Genomic DNA, 16,090 nt, shown 5'->3' with positions numbered 1-16,090 from the left:
CCAGGCCTGGGGCATCCCCCGTTCTGAAAACCACACGCACAGAGGAGGTCACTGTGGTCCTTTCCTCTCCCTCCCAGGACGAGATGGAGTTTGGCTACATCGAGGCCCCTCACAAATCCTTCCCGGTGGTCTTTGACTCCCCCCGAGACAGAGGCCTGAAGGACTTCCCCTATGAGAGGATCCTGGTATGTGGCAAAGGGCAGAGTGGGGAACCTTTGGGTGGCTCCTCCTGTAGGACCCCCCATCAGTCTTGCCTGGTCCTGGTCCTTTAAGGGGGCAAAAGGACACAGGCGGTGGGATCTGGTGGGATCCACAGAATATGTAAACGATATGCAAATCACATACAAATTGCCCCCATAGGGAAGGGCAGGCCAGCAAAGTCTTCCTGGGGGAGGGTTGGGGTGAGGGGGGAGCTTCTCCTCCAAGGGGGATTCAACAGAGGGGTCCGCCCTGGGGAGACCAAACTGCCTTTTGGAGGGAATGCTCCTCATGGCTCTTACTTTTATGAGCTGGGGCCTCTCTTCAGGTAACAAATGCTTTCTGAAGACCTACTGTGTGCCAGGCACTCCACTGCCTCTTATGCACAGAAGGGCCACCAGAGCAGCTCCAGCATCTGTGTGCTGACTCCCAGGCACTCCCCCTGGAGTGACACGGTTGCTCATTTAATCCACGTAGCACTGTTATGGATAACTGCTATTATTATTCCTTCTTTACTGAGGCTCAGAGAGGTTAAGTAACTCCCCCAAGGCCACGCAGCTAGTTAGTGGTGGCATCAAGATGCAAAACCAGAGGGGCTGCCTCCCCAGCCCCTGCGCTTAACCACTAAGCTAAACTGCCTTTCAAGGTGGGCCTGGGTCTCGAAGCTCACCATCTCTGCCTGTTTACCGATTCCCACTCCCCCACCGCCTGGACAATGCCAGTGTCCGGGTAGGGGCTGCGATGGGGAAGTCCGGGAGCTTGCGGGCTTTCACCCCAGCCTGGAGGGGTCAGGGACGAGTCCCAGCGCAGGTGACAATGACCCCAAGCCCTGGGCTTGACCTGGTCGGAGCATTTTTCACTGATTTCTGCTCTTATCTTCATCATTTCCTTCCTTCTACTTTTTTTTTAATTGAGATATAATTTACATATAACATTATATTAGTTTCAGGTGTACAGTGTAACAATTCGATGTAGGTATACACTGTGAGATGATCACCATGCTAAGTCTAGTTAACATCCATCACCACACATGGTTACACATTTTTGTCTTGTGATGAGAACTTTTAAGATCTACTCTCTTAGCAACTTTCAGACAAACAATACAGTATCATTAATTATAGTCCCCATGCTGTGCATTACATCCCCAGGACTTATTTATCTCATAACTGGAAGCTTGTACCTTTTGACCCCCTTCACCCACTCCCCACCCTCTGCCCCTGGCAACCACCAATCTGTTATCTGTATGTATGACTTCGGTTTTTAAAAAAATTCGTATTCCACATATAAGTGAGATCATACAGTATTTGTCTTTCTCTGACTTATTTCCTTAGCATAATGCCCTCAAGGTCCATCCACGTTGTTACAAATGGCGGGATTTCCTTCTTTTTTATGGCTGAGTAGTATTCCATTGTATATATATACGCCACATCCTCTTTATCCATTCATCAGTCAGTGGTCACTCGGGTTGTTTCCATGTCTTGGCGATTGTGCGTAATGCTGCTGTGAACATGGGCATGCAAATATCTCTTCAATTATTTTTCCTTCCTTCTACTTTTTTTCAGTTTAATTCGCCATTCTTTTCCTAGCTGGAAACGGAAGCTACGATGTTTCAACTCTTTTTCTTCCTGATATATGTGTTTAGAGCGACAGAAATTCCTTGGACGTGCAGCTTCACTAGCATCCCACAAGTTTTAATGTGCTGTATTTTTATTACCTTTCCCTTCAAAATACTGTCTAATTTCCACTTTGATTTCTTCTTTGACCTGTGGGTTCTTTAGAAGCGTGTTGCCTAATTTCCCAATATTTGGGGATTTTCTAGTTATTGTTCTGTTATTGGCGGGGACTTTAATTGCACGGTGCTCAGAGAACGGGGGGTTTGGGAAAGTGGATAGAGGTTGTTTTTCGGGGGGGGGTCCCCTGGCATCACCCGCCCCCCACCAAGAGCTGTCTCTTCCTTCCTAACTGACCCCTCCTTCGGGGGGGGTCTTGCCGGTCCTCCCCTAGGGTCCTGACTTTGGATATGTCACCAGGGAGATCCTGTTGTCTGGCGCCTCCGGCCTCGACTCCTTCGGCAACCTCGATGTCAGCCCGCCGGTGACGGTGGGCGGCAAGGAGTATCCCCTGGGCCGGATCCTCATCGGCAGCAACTTCCCCAAGTGAGAGGCCAGGGTGGAGGGTGGCGGGGGGCCTGGGGGACCCTCCAACTCCATCTCCACGAACACAGCTGTCCAGTCTGAGAAGTGGCCTTAATTCCCCACGTGGAAGCCTAGAATCAAAGACTCAGAGTCCTAGAATCTTAGATTTTAAAGGTCCCAGAATCTTAGGAGAAAACTCACAACCAGTGGCCCACGGTCTTTTGGCCTGCCTGGTATTTTATGAGCTTAATTAGTCACCAACATTTTATATATCTATCTCAGGAGGTCTCATGTAACCAGATGTCTGGTTCTTTTGAAAAATCAGAAGAGCTGGGGAGGTGATGTGCCACCTGGAGAAGAGGTAGGAGATGGACCTGTTGACTTCTCCCCAAACAGCTGCAGTCCTAGCAACAGCTTGAAAGGGCCCAGAGGCACCAGGTGGCTGCAGGTGAGCGAGTGGCTGGTCAGGATACCGGGGTGACAGAGGTGACTCAGTGGGTCCCACCCGGGATAGCTGTCATCAGGCAGGAAACAAGGTATTTAGGATTTAGTGTGCAGACAGGTGACAGTGTCGGCTAAATCCCGCTGGACGGGTCCCCACCCCGCCTCCAGGCAACCAAAGAATGGGGTGTGCGGCCAGGTATCCTGGTGGGGTCCCCGGCTTCCTGCCTGAGATTATGCCTGCCACAGTACCGGAGGCCACCTTCTCATTTGTGTGGGGTTGGCATGGAGCCCAGGCATGCCCCAGCTTGTCCCCCAAGCCCTGGCTGACCACCTGGTCTTGGACCCAGAGCAGCCAGGCAGCCCTGGGAGGGTCACCCAACCTCAAGTGGTGACCCTGGTGGCCTCAGGGCTCTGGGTCAGGTGAGGCGAGGGCTCCTGGCACCAACCCCAGGTATGTAGCTGGGTGCCTGGGCTGGGTGCCTGGGGCTGAGGTTGGCCAGGGCAAGAGGAATGTGCTCACCTTGCTGGTGACTCACGCCCAGCTGCTACTGTGGGGCTGGATTCCACCCCCAGCCCCGGGGGCGGAAGGGCCTCGGGGCCTCCGGGCAGTTATTCTGTGGGGAGGGGCCTGGCAGCACAGGCTTTAGAATCAGGTGGACTTGGGTTCGAGTCCTGGCTCGAACACTGGACAAAAGTTACTGATCACCCACCGTGTGCCACGAGCAGAACGCTTTGCCAGGTTACCTCTGTTATTCTTACCACCGCCCTGTGAGGTGGGGACTGTTATCCCCATTCGACGGACGAGGAAGCTGAGGCTGAGAAAAGTGAAGTGAATGCACTCATTCGCGCATTCGTTTACCAATTCAATAAGGATTTATTGAGACTTCCCTTACGCCAGGCCTGGGGCCCGGTGCTGGGGGTGAAAGAAATGTTCTAGAAGCTCCCAGGCTCAGAGCAAGGACCCAGGATGGGAACGTGTGGGGTCTTTGGTGCAGCTGAGCCCCACTCCATCAGCCATGGGGTTGAAAACCAGGAAGAAGGCCCTTGGTGGACAGGTGGGGCCCTGGCGGTCAGAGAGGGGCAGCTACCACTTAGGACCACACAGCAAGTCAGTGGTATAGTCAGAGTCCAGGTCTCCTCCTTGAGCCCCAAACTAAAATTTAACACCAGGCACTGTCCTGTGTTCCCATCTTGGCTTCTGATCCCAGCAGTGAACAAAACAGACAACCTACATACACTCTAGCAGGGAGAAACAGACAGTAAGCAAACATAATAAATAAGTAAATACTATGGCATTTTAGATAAAGGAAGCCTTGGTGAGAAGCTGACATTTAAACAAAGCCCTGAAGGAAATGAGGGAGTTAAAAGATGTGGTTTTTGGGGAGGCAAGTGTGCAAGGGAGTGGAAACAGCCAGTACAAAGGCCCTGAGGCAGGAGTGTGACAGAGACACTAGAGGAACAGCAAGGAGGCCGGTGCGGCTGGAGCAGAGTGAGCAAGGAGGGGCATGGGGGAGGATGAGGTCAGAGAGCTCGGCAGGGCAGAGTTCAGATCATGACCTGGACCTGTTCTTTGTGCTATCATAGGGTTCTCATGCGGATTCAACAAGATACTTAGTGTGAGGAGCCTCAGGCAGGCACACAGTAGGTGCTCAACAAAGGCCCCGTCCATTCTCTGCTATCTTGGGTTCTCCACGTTCTGCTCCTCACGTTTAACACGATGTTTGAGCAATTGTGCCTCCTGGTGGCGGCTTTGATGTGACTCAGAGACCAGATCCGACGCCTCCCAGGGCTGGAGTCACCTGGTCCATGCCCCGGCCTCCAGGCAGAGGACTCGGCCCCTTCCTCAACCTTACGTGTTTCTGATTCCTGCCACTTTCTGCTCACGAACAATTTCTGAAGCCCAGCTCTTCTCCACCATCTCACTGTTTTTAAGAAGTCTTTTAAAATTGCAGGCTCTATATTAAAATAACAGAAAGACTAGAAAAATATTTTCCACGATCCCATCCCCAAAATCGAATCAGTGTTGTTGTGTGTCACTGCTTGTCAAGGCTCGCTTCTAGTCTTCGTCTGTGACGTATTCGAGTCACATAGACCCTGGACGTTAGACAGCTGTTCAAAAGCGTCAATATCATTCACAAATATTTTTCGAGCCTCTATTAGGTAAGAGGTGCAGGGGATACAGCAGTGAACCCAGGTCCTCCTGGAGCTTACATTCTAGAGGGATGCCAGATGATCAATAAGATATCAAGTATGCCAAATAGTACCAACTGCTGTAGAGAAAAATGAAGCTGGGAAGAAGATTGTTGCAATTTTCAAAGGCCTCATAAATAAAGAAGGTGACATTTGAGTCAAACCTGGGGAAAGTGAGGGAGTGAGCCGTGGGGATATGGGGAGTGGGCAACAATTCCTGGTAGAGAGAACAGCAAGTGCAAAGGCCCTGAGGCAGGGATGTGCCTGGTAGGTTCAAGGGACAGTGAGGAGACCAGCATGGTGGAAACTGAGGGAATGAAGAGGAGAGTGGCAGGAGGGGGTCGTAGGGATTGGGAGGGGCCATGCGGGTCACTGTGAGGACTTTGCAGTTACGGTGAGTGAGATGGGAGTGCTGTGAGGGTTTTGACCAGAGGAGGGACATGATCTGACATGTTTAAAAGGCTCCCTCTGCTTAGACTGCAGGGGAGCAACGGTGAAAGCAGAGAGAGGGGGAAAGGGACAAGCCACTGGGATTGTTCAGGTGAGGTGTTGCTAGCCAGGTGGTGGCAGAGGAGGACGGGAAGGAAGGGCTGGACTGTGTTCTGTTCAAGGTAGAACCACCAGATTGGATGTGGGCCAGGGAACTCGTCCATGATGTGTCCCTAAGGCAAATAAGCAAGGACAAGAAATGTGAGCCCTTTGTTGTAAAACATATTGAAAAAAATCTCTATACAGAGAGTAAACGTGTGTGTGTTCGCACATGGTTTTGTGTGCCAGGGAAAGGTGGAGAATGCCCAGAGTATAACACTGTTCTGACTTTGGGCAAGTCACCCCCTTGAACTTTCTAGGCCTCAGCGGCCTCATCTGTGAAATGGGGACACGGCTCTACCTAAGGCAGAGTCCCGCATGCACAGTCTCCTCCCACAGCTCCAGGACACCAGCTCCCGCTCCCGCTCCCTGGTCTGGGCCACCTCAGTCCCGCCCTCCTCCCCTCCCTCTGCTGATAAACAGTGGTCTGAAAATGCCCAGCCCGCATTCAGGAGCAGCTGGGGCTCAGACAGCCAGCGCTGAGCACGGGATGCCCGGGGCAGAGGTTCTCTCGCGCACGAATCAGCTGGGATGCTTGTCAAAGTGCAGATTCCACATCCTCGATGCGCCACATCCTCAAAGACTCTGAGATGTGGAGAATGTCAGGAAACGCTCATTTTAAACAAGCCCCGATTCTGACCCCAGCTGGTCCAGCCCCCACACTTTGGGAAAACACTGGACTGAGCGAGGGGCTCACGGTCCCGGTCAATTTTGAACAAAAGGCTGGGTGCCCTGGGTAAAGAGTCCACCTCGCTGAGTCCGGGGATGTGAGGTGAGAGGTTCCAGTTCCGGGGGGCGAGTGGAGTCCTGTGACTCTTTTTTTGGGAGAAGGGCAGTCAAGGCCTTCCTGGCCTTGGGGAGGATGCTTCAGGGTGAGGGAGGGATGGACTCTCTGGGATGATGTTCAGGATGGACAGTGAGTTCCTGGGAGCACCTGGGGCTGGGGCCGGGAAATGGGGACAACAGAGGACCCATTCAGAGGGTTGTCGTGGGGCTTGAACAGGGGGCGGGAGCTCGAGAAGGGCCTGCAGGGAACCAGCGCACAGGAGGCCCGAGGTGACGGCCGCTCTCTCCCTCCCCGGGGCACCAGGTCCGGCGGGAGGCGCATGGCCAGGGTGGTGCGCGACTTCCTGAGCGCCCAGCAGGTGCAGGCGCCCGTGGAGCTCTACTCCGACTGGCTCTCCGTGGGCCACGTGGACGAGTTCCTGAGCTTCGTGCCCGCCTCAGACCAGAAGGTACATCCCCTCTCCCCCTGCCTGAACCACCTCTGCCCCTCTGTGACCTGATGGGATGGGACAGGGCAAAGCCACCTGGAACCAGCTCACCACCTGTGCCCATAGTGAGCTTGGAGTTGGGGCACCCTTGGGGCCAGGTGGTGTTAATCAGGGGGGCTTCCTGGAGGAGGTCAGAGTTCAGCTCAGGAGGACACTCATTCGCTTACAACTTATACACTCATTCTCACTGGTGTTTGCACTGATCCAAACCCCTCAGCCCAGACCTAAGCATGACCCTGGTGATAACTGGTAACACTGACTAAGCACCTACTGTGTGTACATGTTTTAATTCATTTAATCCTCCAACAACCCCATGAAGTGGGTACTACTATCATTGCCCCCATTTTCCAGATGAGGAAACAGATGAGGCTCAGAAGGGCAATTAACTCACCCGAGGTCACATAGCCTGCGGGTGGTAGGGGAAGCTTCACACCCAGACAGTGGGCTCTGGACCAGCATGCTAACCACGCGGCTTGACCGCCTCACGGTTGTGGCCGGGGAGGCCAGGGTCCCCAGTGAGCAAGCCGCCTGGGAGGGGAGGCTGAGTTCCCTGTGCTCAAGGTGGGGAAGGGCCTCCAGGCAGGGGGAACAGCGTGGACAAAGGCCTGGAGCTGTGAATCAGCTTGGAGGATTGGGGGAATTGCAGCTAGTTCTTTGTGGCTGGTGGGTGGGATTGAGGGGGAGAGGGCTCCCATGCGCGGTCTGGCCCCTCCTGAGTTTGGGGTCTCCCGCATCTAGGGGGCACCTGTCCACTGAGCCATTCTCCCTCCCTCTGTGCAGGGCTTCCGGCTGCTCCTGGCTAGCCCCAGCGCTTGCCTCCGACTGTTCCAGGAGAAGAAAGAGCAGGGCTACGGGGACGCGGCCCAGTTTGATGGTGAGCCCATGACCCGGTCATCCCGTGGGGACCATGCCCCCTCATTGCCAGCCCTCTCATGACAGTGCCGTGTTTACAGGCCTTTGTCTGCACATCTCTCAGCTCAGAGCCCGACATCGCTAATTCTCCCGACACCCTCCGTGGGAGCTAAGGACGAGGGCTCTCCCTCTCTTGGGCCTGGGATGGGAAGCTGAGATGATCACCCCAGGCACCCAAGGGGTGACCTCCTCGTACAGTGGGCGGTTCCTGGCCCCACCCCAGGAGAGGAGGGGAACAGGAGGCCATGGGCACTCCCACAAGCTGGTGTGTGCCAGGCACTTCCACGTCCTGCTCGTGGGGTGTCCCCCCCATTCCCTTCTCCCTTTTCACGGAGGAGGAAACAGGCTCAGAGAGGAGAAGCCGCTGGCCCAGGGCTATGCAGCAGGGCGCAGCGGGGCCAGGGGCTCAGCAGAGGCAGGGTCGGCGGTCAGGGCCCCTCTGTGGATCCTCCTCCAGGAAATGACAGACCCTCCAAGGACCTGGTGGCCCCGTTGAGCACCTCCCCCTCCCCACCACAGACCTTAGTGCTCTCACCTGAGAAACGGAGCATTGGGAGGGATGTGGCATAGCCTTTGGCCCAGATAGACCTGAATTCAAATCCTGATCAACAGTTGCTGGCTGTGAGATGAAAGGTGTTCTGAACCTCTCAGTGCCTAGGTTTCCCCTTCTCTGAATTGGAGTGATAGTTAACCCCACCTAGCATTGTTTTAAAGGTTAATAAAAAATTCAGTAGAGGGCCCAGAGCATGGCAGGTGTTCAATAATGGTAGCTTTACTGTAATTATTAGGCCCTGAGCCCAGGAGTCCCTTCCCAAAGAATCTGTGATCCATCACCAGGATTTACTTACAGCCAGAGCCTGGTCCCACCAGGGCTCCAGGTCTTGGGCTTCCTCCACCCCAGCTTCAGACCCTGGCATTGAGTGGGAGGAAAATCCTGGCCTGGATTGTGCAGCCCCAGACTCGGGGAGGCCCCAGTGGTGCTCCCTGAGCCCCCGTCCTGTCTTCTTTCTCCTGCAGGGCTGAAGCACCAGGCAAAGAGAAGCATTAATGAGATGCTGGCAGACAGACGCCTCAAGAAGGACAGTCTCCACGTACAGGTGAGGGGCGGGGCTGCTGCCCGCTCTTGGGGTCCCCCACCCTCCAGAGAGAAGCAGCCCCAGGAACTGCTGGGGGACAGGTGAGGGGTTCAGCCCTGGGCATCTGACTGTCCTGGAGGCTGCTGAGACTTGTGGGTAGGGTAGAGCCTCCGCCCTTGGGAACCCACAGTCTGATGGAAGAGACACAGCCATGCCAGTCTGATGAGGGAGGTCTTGCCCTGCTCTGGGGAAATGATTGGTTTCCGTGGAAGCAAAACTGAGATCTCCCCTGAGAAGTCTGGTGAGATGAGAGAGTGTGGTGGAGAAATGGGACCCTGTGGGGGTGAGGGCTGGGGTGGGTGGGAGTCCGGTGAGGAGAACGGGTAGAAGGAGGTCTCATGAGGGGGCAGGGCTGCTGCCCAGTGCAGTGCCGGGTGCAGAGTCTGTGCTCAGTAAATGGGAGGAGGGAGGCCCTTAGCTGCTCCCCAGCGGTGCTGGCACTTTCTCCTAGGTTGCTGAGATGGGCAGGAGCGTAAGCCACGCTGAGATGGGACAGTGTCGTGTAGCCACGAGCACTTTTAGAACCAGAAACTGCCCGGGTCCAAACCCCAGCTCTGCCACTTCCTGGCTCTGTGCCCTCGTACAGGTCACTTGAGCCTCTGTTTCCCCCTCCGGGGGTAGCAATGGCACAAAGCTTTTGTGAGGACCCAAGGAGCTACAGGGGGCTCTGCGCAGGGCCCGGCACACAGTGGGGGCTCGGCGAGCGTTAGATCCTTCCTGATCCCTGGCTCCCCTCCCGCCCCAGAGCTGCATCGACTGGAACCGGGAGGTGCTGAAGCGGGAGCTGGGCCTGACGGAGCAGGACATCATCGACATCCCCCAGCTCTTCTCCCTGAAGGGCTGCTACGCAGAAGCCTCCTTCCCCGACATGGTGAGTGCTCTGGAGGGAGGATGGGCCATTTCCCGTCCCGGGGGGCCTGGCAGGGGCCTGCTGGGGGATAGCTGGGCTCCCAGAGGAGAAGCACTCCCTGGCCGAGGGCAGCCTGGCCCAGAGGCTGGGCGGGCCCTGCAGCCCTCCCCACTGTTTGTTTGCTTTTTGTGCAGATTTAGAACATCGCCATCAGTGGGCCTCCACCGGGGCGATTATGCCCCTCCCCCCAGGGCATTTGGATTGCCACCACAGCGGGGGTGCTCCTGGCATCTAGTGGGTGGAGGCCCGGGATGCTGCTAAACATCCTACAGGGCACAGGACAGGCCCCCACAACTAAGGCCTTTTCTTTTTCCCAAATGGAAAAAGGAAGCATGGTTTGGTTCCAAAAGTTTCGGGCTTCCGTTTCTGGGCCTCAGCGGCGCGCCCTGCTCCCCGGTGGGGCTCCTGAGTCGGGCAGGTGGGGCAGGTGGCGGCTGTCTCCCTGGCTGTCATTAACTCAGGCAGCTGACAGGAAGATGAGCAGCTTGTGATCTCACGGCTTGGCCCTGGGAGGGGCCTGAGCGATGCTATCAGTCCTGGTCAAGGTGCCCATTACCCTTGGGAAAGGACGCGGGGGTGCAGCAACCACGTGGCTAGCGGCTACTGTACTGGACAGTGAAGCTCTAAGGGGCGACATGGCTCTGGTTCTGGCTGAGGGTCGGGGGAGGCCCTGGGCCGGAACCCATGATTTTAGTCAGTCCTCCTGGGGCTGTGGGCGTGGCCCCAGCTGCTGGAAGCCTCCTCCCCACCACACACCCCTCTGTGGGAATCTCCCAGTCCCAGCCCAGGCCCTGCTAGAGGATCCCAGTATGACCTAACTGGAAGGGCCCTTAGGGAACTCACAGTTAACCCCCTCTTTGGGGGTTAACAGATGGGGAAACTGAGGCCCTCAGAGGAGGGTGGTTGACTTGCCTGAGGTCCCCCAGCGAGTGAGTGGGCCGGCCTCCAGTCTCCTGAGTCCTCATCCAGGAGGAAGCAGGCCTGGGCTGGCGATGGTCCTGAATCCGGCTTCTGGCTCCTCTCCCCGCCCTTTGTCCCTCTGCACGCCCTGCTCCCACCCTAGCATGTTCTGGCCCATCAGTGGGCGACTAGGTAGCTCACGGCCGAGGCCATGGGACTGACCCCACGGGACCCTCCAGCTTCGTGTTGGCGTCAGCCTGGATGGCCTCGCAGGGCAGATTTGAAGGCATGGAGTGTGTGAGGGCACAGCGTCCAGGGCAGCCCACGTCACACCCAGATGACCCAGCCCCACCCTCCAGACAGGGAGTCCGAAACGTCTCCTTTGAAGACCAAGGGCAGCTGCTCTGGCCATCAATCCGGGGCTGAGGTTTCCTCTAAGGAACCTCCACACCCTGCACCAGGGAGACTTCCCTTCCCCACCATTAGGTCCCCCAGCCAGGGAAGCAGAGGGCCACCGGAGATAAACCCACGTGCCCCCCAAGGGCACCCAGCCCCAGCTCCTCAGCCCCCCAGGCACCACAGTGCTACACTCTGGCAGAGTATAAAGAGCACGGGTTTTGGCATGAGTCAGACCCAAAGCAAACTTTAGTCTCCCCCTTCTCTGGCTGTGTGGCCTTCACCATGTTTCTTAACCTGTCCAAGCCACGGCCTCAGAGGGAGGCTGTGAGGTTTAGTGATGATATATCTGGTACATAGACAATGCTCAATAAATGGAAACCATGATCAGGGCTTCCAGGGACAGTTGAGCAAGCTGTATACTGCACAAGTGCACCACACCTATGAGGACATTCACACTGTAGACTTTGTAGATGTGTGCATTTGTTATACACGTTTCTGGCAGATGATGGTAAAATCTTATTCTAAAGAAGTTGTTATAATATGACAATTTTCTGATAGATGGAAGAAAATATTGGAGGCATGGGTGACTTTAATTCATATAAAGTTGCCATGTATATTACATACTGGCAGCCCTACCTGGTACTAATCCTCTCTTCCAACTGTGAATCTACTTCTCCTCTGCTTCCATAGACCCTCATTCTGGAGCGAGCCCCAGCCCTGGCAGCCCAGGGATGCTGGCGAGGATGGGACAGGCCCTGGGGGTGGGTCTGCCTGAGCCAGGGCCCACGAGGGGCCCCCATGTGTAGAGCGTCTCCAGCCAGCCGGGCCTCCCTCTTGCCCTCTCTCTCCTACAGGTCAACATGGTGGTCTTAGGCAAGCACCTGGGCATCCCCAAGCCCTTCGGGCCCGTCATCGACGGCCGCTGCTGCCTGGAGGAGAAGGTGCGGTCCCTGCTGGAGCCGCTGGGCCTCCACTGCACCTTCATCGACGACTACTTGTCCTACCACAAGCTGCTCGGGGAGGTGCACTGCGGCACCAACGTGCGCCGGCAGCCCTTCTCCTTCAAGTGGTGGAACATGGTGCCCTGAGCCCGTCCCCACCCGCCTCCTCTCCGCCCACCTGCCAGGGACCCCCGCCCAGGGGAGGGCGAGGAACCTCCACCTGGCCTCCATCCTCTTGGGGGAGCCTCAGGCACTTCCCCCCGAGTGCCTGCAAACGTGCTGGCCACCGAGGGCACCGGGACACAGGGATGGACACGGCACATCCTCGCCTCTGGAGTGGTCTACCCAGCCTGAGAAGGACCGCCCTCGTTCTTCCCTCTCCTCTGCCCCATCCACTACGCCCGGAGCTTCTGGAAAAGATCGACATGGTCGGCGTGGCCTCTGCAGGTGCCCCACTTTGAACTGCTCCCCGTCTGTTCTGACACTCCACGTTTGCACCAGGAATGGGGCCCAGAGAGCCTGGACTCTGGGGTGAGGGCCCTGGGTCTAGGCCACTGGTGGCTCTTGTAGACCAGGAAGGGGACATGAGGCACCGTCTTTCTCCACCAGCTACCTTCCCCTGCGGGGGACCCCAGGCTGTGACCTCCCAGCAGCCCTCAGCCGTCTTTATGCAGGCGAACAAGGACAGAAAAACCCCGCGTCTGGGGGCCTGTTTAAAAAGGAAAGGCAACACAAACCCTTAGTACCTGACTCTGTCCTCAGAAGGGTGCTTGTTACCTGTTTGGAAAGCCTCTAATTACGAGTGCTGGCTGCTTCCCGCTTACAAACACTGGGAGGCCAAAATGAGGCCTGAGGAGGGCGGGCGTTGGGAGCCGGGCAGGAGGAGAGGAGGCCAGGAGGGCAGAGAAAGCCGAGGCACGAGGATGAAGCTGGGGCTGGCTCCTGCGTCCTAGCCTCCTGGGCATTGGATTTTGGACTCTGGATGTGAAGGGGGTTCCTGTAGCAGGGGGTGGGGCCCAGACGTTAGAAGAGGGTGGGGGCCATTAGCTTATCTCTGAAGGTGGGGTTTAATTTCCTGTAATAGTCTTTAATTATTCCCCTTCGCTCTGCAGGCAGTGGGAGGGGAAGGCTGGCGCGGTCTCTCTCAGCAACCCGGAGACCCTGCATGTAGCTTGGGTTTCGCCTGTGAGTAAACCCCGTGGCAGGCCTGTCCCCTCCCACAGAAGGGAAGACGGAGCTGCCACAGGGGTTAATAGCCTGACCCCGGGTGAGGTCACCGAGACGTGCACAGGCAGGCCGGCTCGGCCAGTGCAGGGCGAGCATGGGCAGGAGGGAGCCAGCCTGCCCTCCTCCCCCCACTGCCCGTGGGACCATCTCAGGGGCTGTCAGCCCCCGGGCCTCCACCATCTGAGTTTCTGGTGGCCCCTGGTGACACCTAGCCTGAGCCAGCTGCTGTGGAACTCAAACACAGAACACTTAGCTAACGGAGGCTTACCTGGAAACCCAACACATGAAACCGGTAAAAACGGAACTGCTCTGGTTTAAGGCGGTGGGGGCAGTGTACCTGGATCCTCCCCTTCCAGAAGGCTCTGTGGAACCCCATTCGCAAGCCCCTGGTCTACCCTGCACACTTTCTGCTCATAGTCATGAGGAAGCCTGGACTGAGCCAAGGGAGAGAAGAAAGCTCTTCGGGGGCCGAGGATGTGCCGGGACTCCCCAGGGAAAGGGCTGTGCGTGGAGCGGAGGGCACGCTGCAGAGAGAGGGGGAGGATGGCACTGAGTGTGGGAAGATGAGGAATTGCTGCTGAGGCTGTTGGGGGCCCTGATGTGCCCCGTGAGAATGTTCCGGGTGACTGGTCACCTCCTTTCTGATTAAAAAAATGTCAACAAGCATTTCTTCAAGTGGCTGCCCCCTTAGCTTCTCTTTGTTGGGCTGTGGGCAGGAGGGGTGGAAAGTGAGGGGGGTTCCACGCACCATGCCGCCAGCTCCTTGGCTCAACCCGGCCATGGGCAGCCCCCACCTGGCTGGGAGAGCCCCCAGGGCCGGGCAGCAGGCTGATTCAGCAGGATGGTTGGCACATGCCCACTGCCCTGAAGCCGGCTGCCCTGCTGAGGTGGTATCAGGGGAGGGGTGGGTCCTTCTCTTCATCTCTTCTCCTTCCCTGGACTATCTCCTCCATCTCTTGGAGGGAGGCGGGCTGGGTGCTATTGGCGGAGGCGGGAGATTCCCCAGTCAGGGCTGGTGCCCAGGGCCACAGGCCACGATTCACTTTCATTCCTGCCTCTAAAGCTGCTTAGTCTCCCAGCCTCAGTGGTCTGACTTCAGAGGCCTGAAAACATCACCACTCTCATCCTGCACACTTGCCGCTGCCTCGTGTTGCACCCTTTGACACTCACTCACTCACTCTTTTGCTTTATTTGTTGTAGACTAAGAGGCAAAAAGTTGCTGCCCATCAATCATTGACACTTTAGTCTGAATGAACCACAGACCTGCTTCTAAAAGCTAGTATTAACTGGGGAGAAGGCATAGATCTCCTTCTAAAGGGAGATACAGGGCTCTGAGTGGGAGGCTGGTCCTGTCCCCAGCACAGCGGGCCAGCACCCAGGGGGATGCGCCCCTCGTTGTGCATCTATTTCCCACCTGTGCTCACACCCGTGCAGGCTAGAGAAATGGTCTGGGGCTTCCTCCTGAGCCCTAACTCCTGCCCAGAGCTGAGTGAGCCTCCAAGCCATTTTACAACCAAAACAGTGAAGCTCTCCTTGCACCCGGCAGCCCAGCGGCTCTCCTTGAGAAGAACTTCCTTTCTGGAAGCTGGGATGGAGGAGCACAGTCTTAGAGTCCTGTTGAGATCCCTGAACTGCAAGTGCACCAGTTGGGGCCTCTGGGGAGCCGGTCCTGGTTCCTGCCCTGCCTCGGACTGTCAGCATCAACAGGGGGAAGGGAGGAAACCTCTATTCAGCACCTTCTGAGCCTCGCTGGGCAGGGTGCGTCCCCACCATTATCTCTGCAGGGGCTGGTGATTAGGCACATTTTCTACAGATGAGGAAACCAAGGCTCCCAGAGAGGGGACGTAACCCCCCAAGGCCACACGGCGGGTGCATGGCTAAACCTGGATCTGAACCCAGCACTCCTTCCCCAGAGCCCTCACTCCTGCTGTTCCAGCTGCCTGAATGCCCTCTCTGGCCTCAGTTTCCCCACCTGACATGTGAGCCTTCCTATTCCGACACTCTAAGCTCCCCCTACCGGAGAGCTTCTCACCTCCCTCACTTACGCCTTCCAGAGGCTTTTGGCATCTAATAATAGTAACAAGAAAAACACCCATAATAGAATAGTGCCAAGCTCTGTACTAGAGCTCTACCCACGTTGTCCCATTTAAGCCTCACAACAACCACTTTTCAGATGAGAAAAGTGAGGCACAGAGCAATTAAGTGCCTTGCCCACAGTCACCCAGCCAGGACGTGGCTGAGGCAGGGCTGAAACCCAGTTCTGCCTCTAAAATCCATGCTCTTAAGAAAAATGCTGCTGTTTCTCAAAGTGCATCAAAATGCTTTGGGGTGCTTGCAAAGAATCCAGATGCCAGGCAGCACCGCTAACCCGCTGTATCAGACTGGAGGGTGGGCCTGGGAATCTGCATTTTCACCAGCTTCCCCAGCAGGGTAGAGAAGCTCCCCACTAAACCACATCGTCCGTGAAGATGCAGAAAAGGGGGTGAGAAAGATGACTGTGGAAAGCGAGGAAGGGGCCCAGATCAGTACCCCACATCTCCACACCCGCTCAAGGCCGTGGTGCCCTGGCCAGGTACCTGTGCGGACTTGTTCCTCTTAGAGTGAGAAATTAACTCTTGCGTATGAACCCCAGGAGCAACAGGTTCGTATGCAAATATTGGGTTCCTTCCAGCCAATCCTGAGCTCCTGGCTCTGGGAGGGGGCTGGGCTTCCAGGACTGGAGCCAATGAGCTAGCAGTCCAGGCTGGAGGGGCGGGGCCAGGGTCTTTTAAACCACATGCCAGGGGCCTGAGGAGGAGTGTCCGCTTTGGTGGCCCAAGCCTGGTCTGAGGCCAGC

The 16,090-nt window shown here is 56.4% G+C and overlaps 1 protein-coding gene across 1 annotated transcript in view; it reads left to right on the top strand.

The window, feature by feature from the left end:
• The window catches only part of PADI1 (peptidyl arginine deiminase 1), a 36,908-nt gene extending 23,896 nt beyond the window's left edge, over positions 1–13,012 (top strand). The window contains exons 10-16 of the mRNA XM_004425633.3: positions 78–185; positions 2,203–2,354; positions 6,646–6,790; positions 7,610–7,703; positions 8,759–8,838; positions 9,623–9,748; positions 11,941–13,012. Coding sequence (XP_004425690.2) covers positions 78–185; positions 2,203–2,354; positions 6,646–6,790; positions 7,610–7,703; positions 8,759–8,838; positions 9,623–9,748; positions 11,941–12,174 — 939 coding nt within the window. The 3' untranslated portion in view covers positions 12,175–13,012. The remainder of the gene's footprint in view (positions 1–77; positions 186–2,202; positions 2,355–6,645; positions 6,791–7,609; positions 7,704–8,758; positions 8,839–9,622; positions 9,749–11,940) is intronic.
• The last annotated feature ends 3,078 nt before the right edge of the window (positions 13,013–16,090 follow it).

Source organism: Ceratotherium simum, chromosome 22 (assembly GCF_057802395.1).
Source record: "Ceratotherium simum simum isolate JZ-2026a chromosome 22, ASM5780239v1, whole genome shotgun sequence".
Classification (NCBI taxonomy): Eukaryota; Metazoa; Chordata; class Mammalia; order Perissodactyla; family Rhinocerotidae; genus Ceratotherium; species Ceratotherium simum.
The sequence above is the reverse complement of the archived record's forward strand: the minus strand, read 5'-3'. Positions and strand labels throughout refer to the sequence as shown.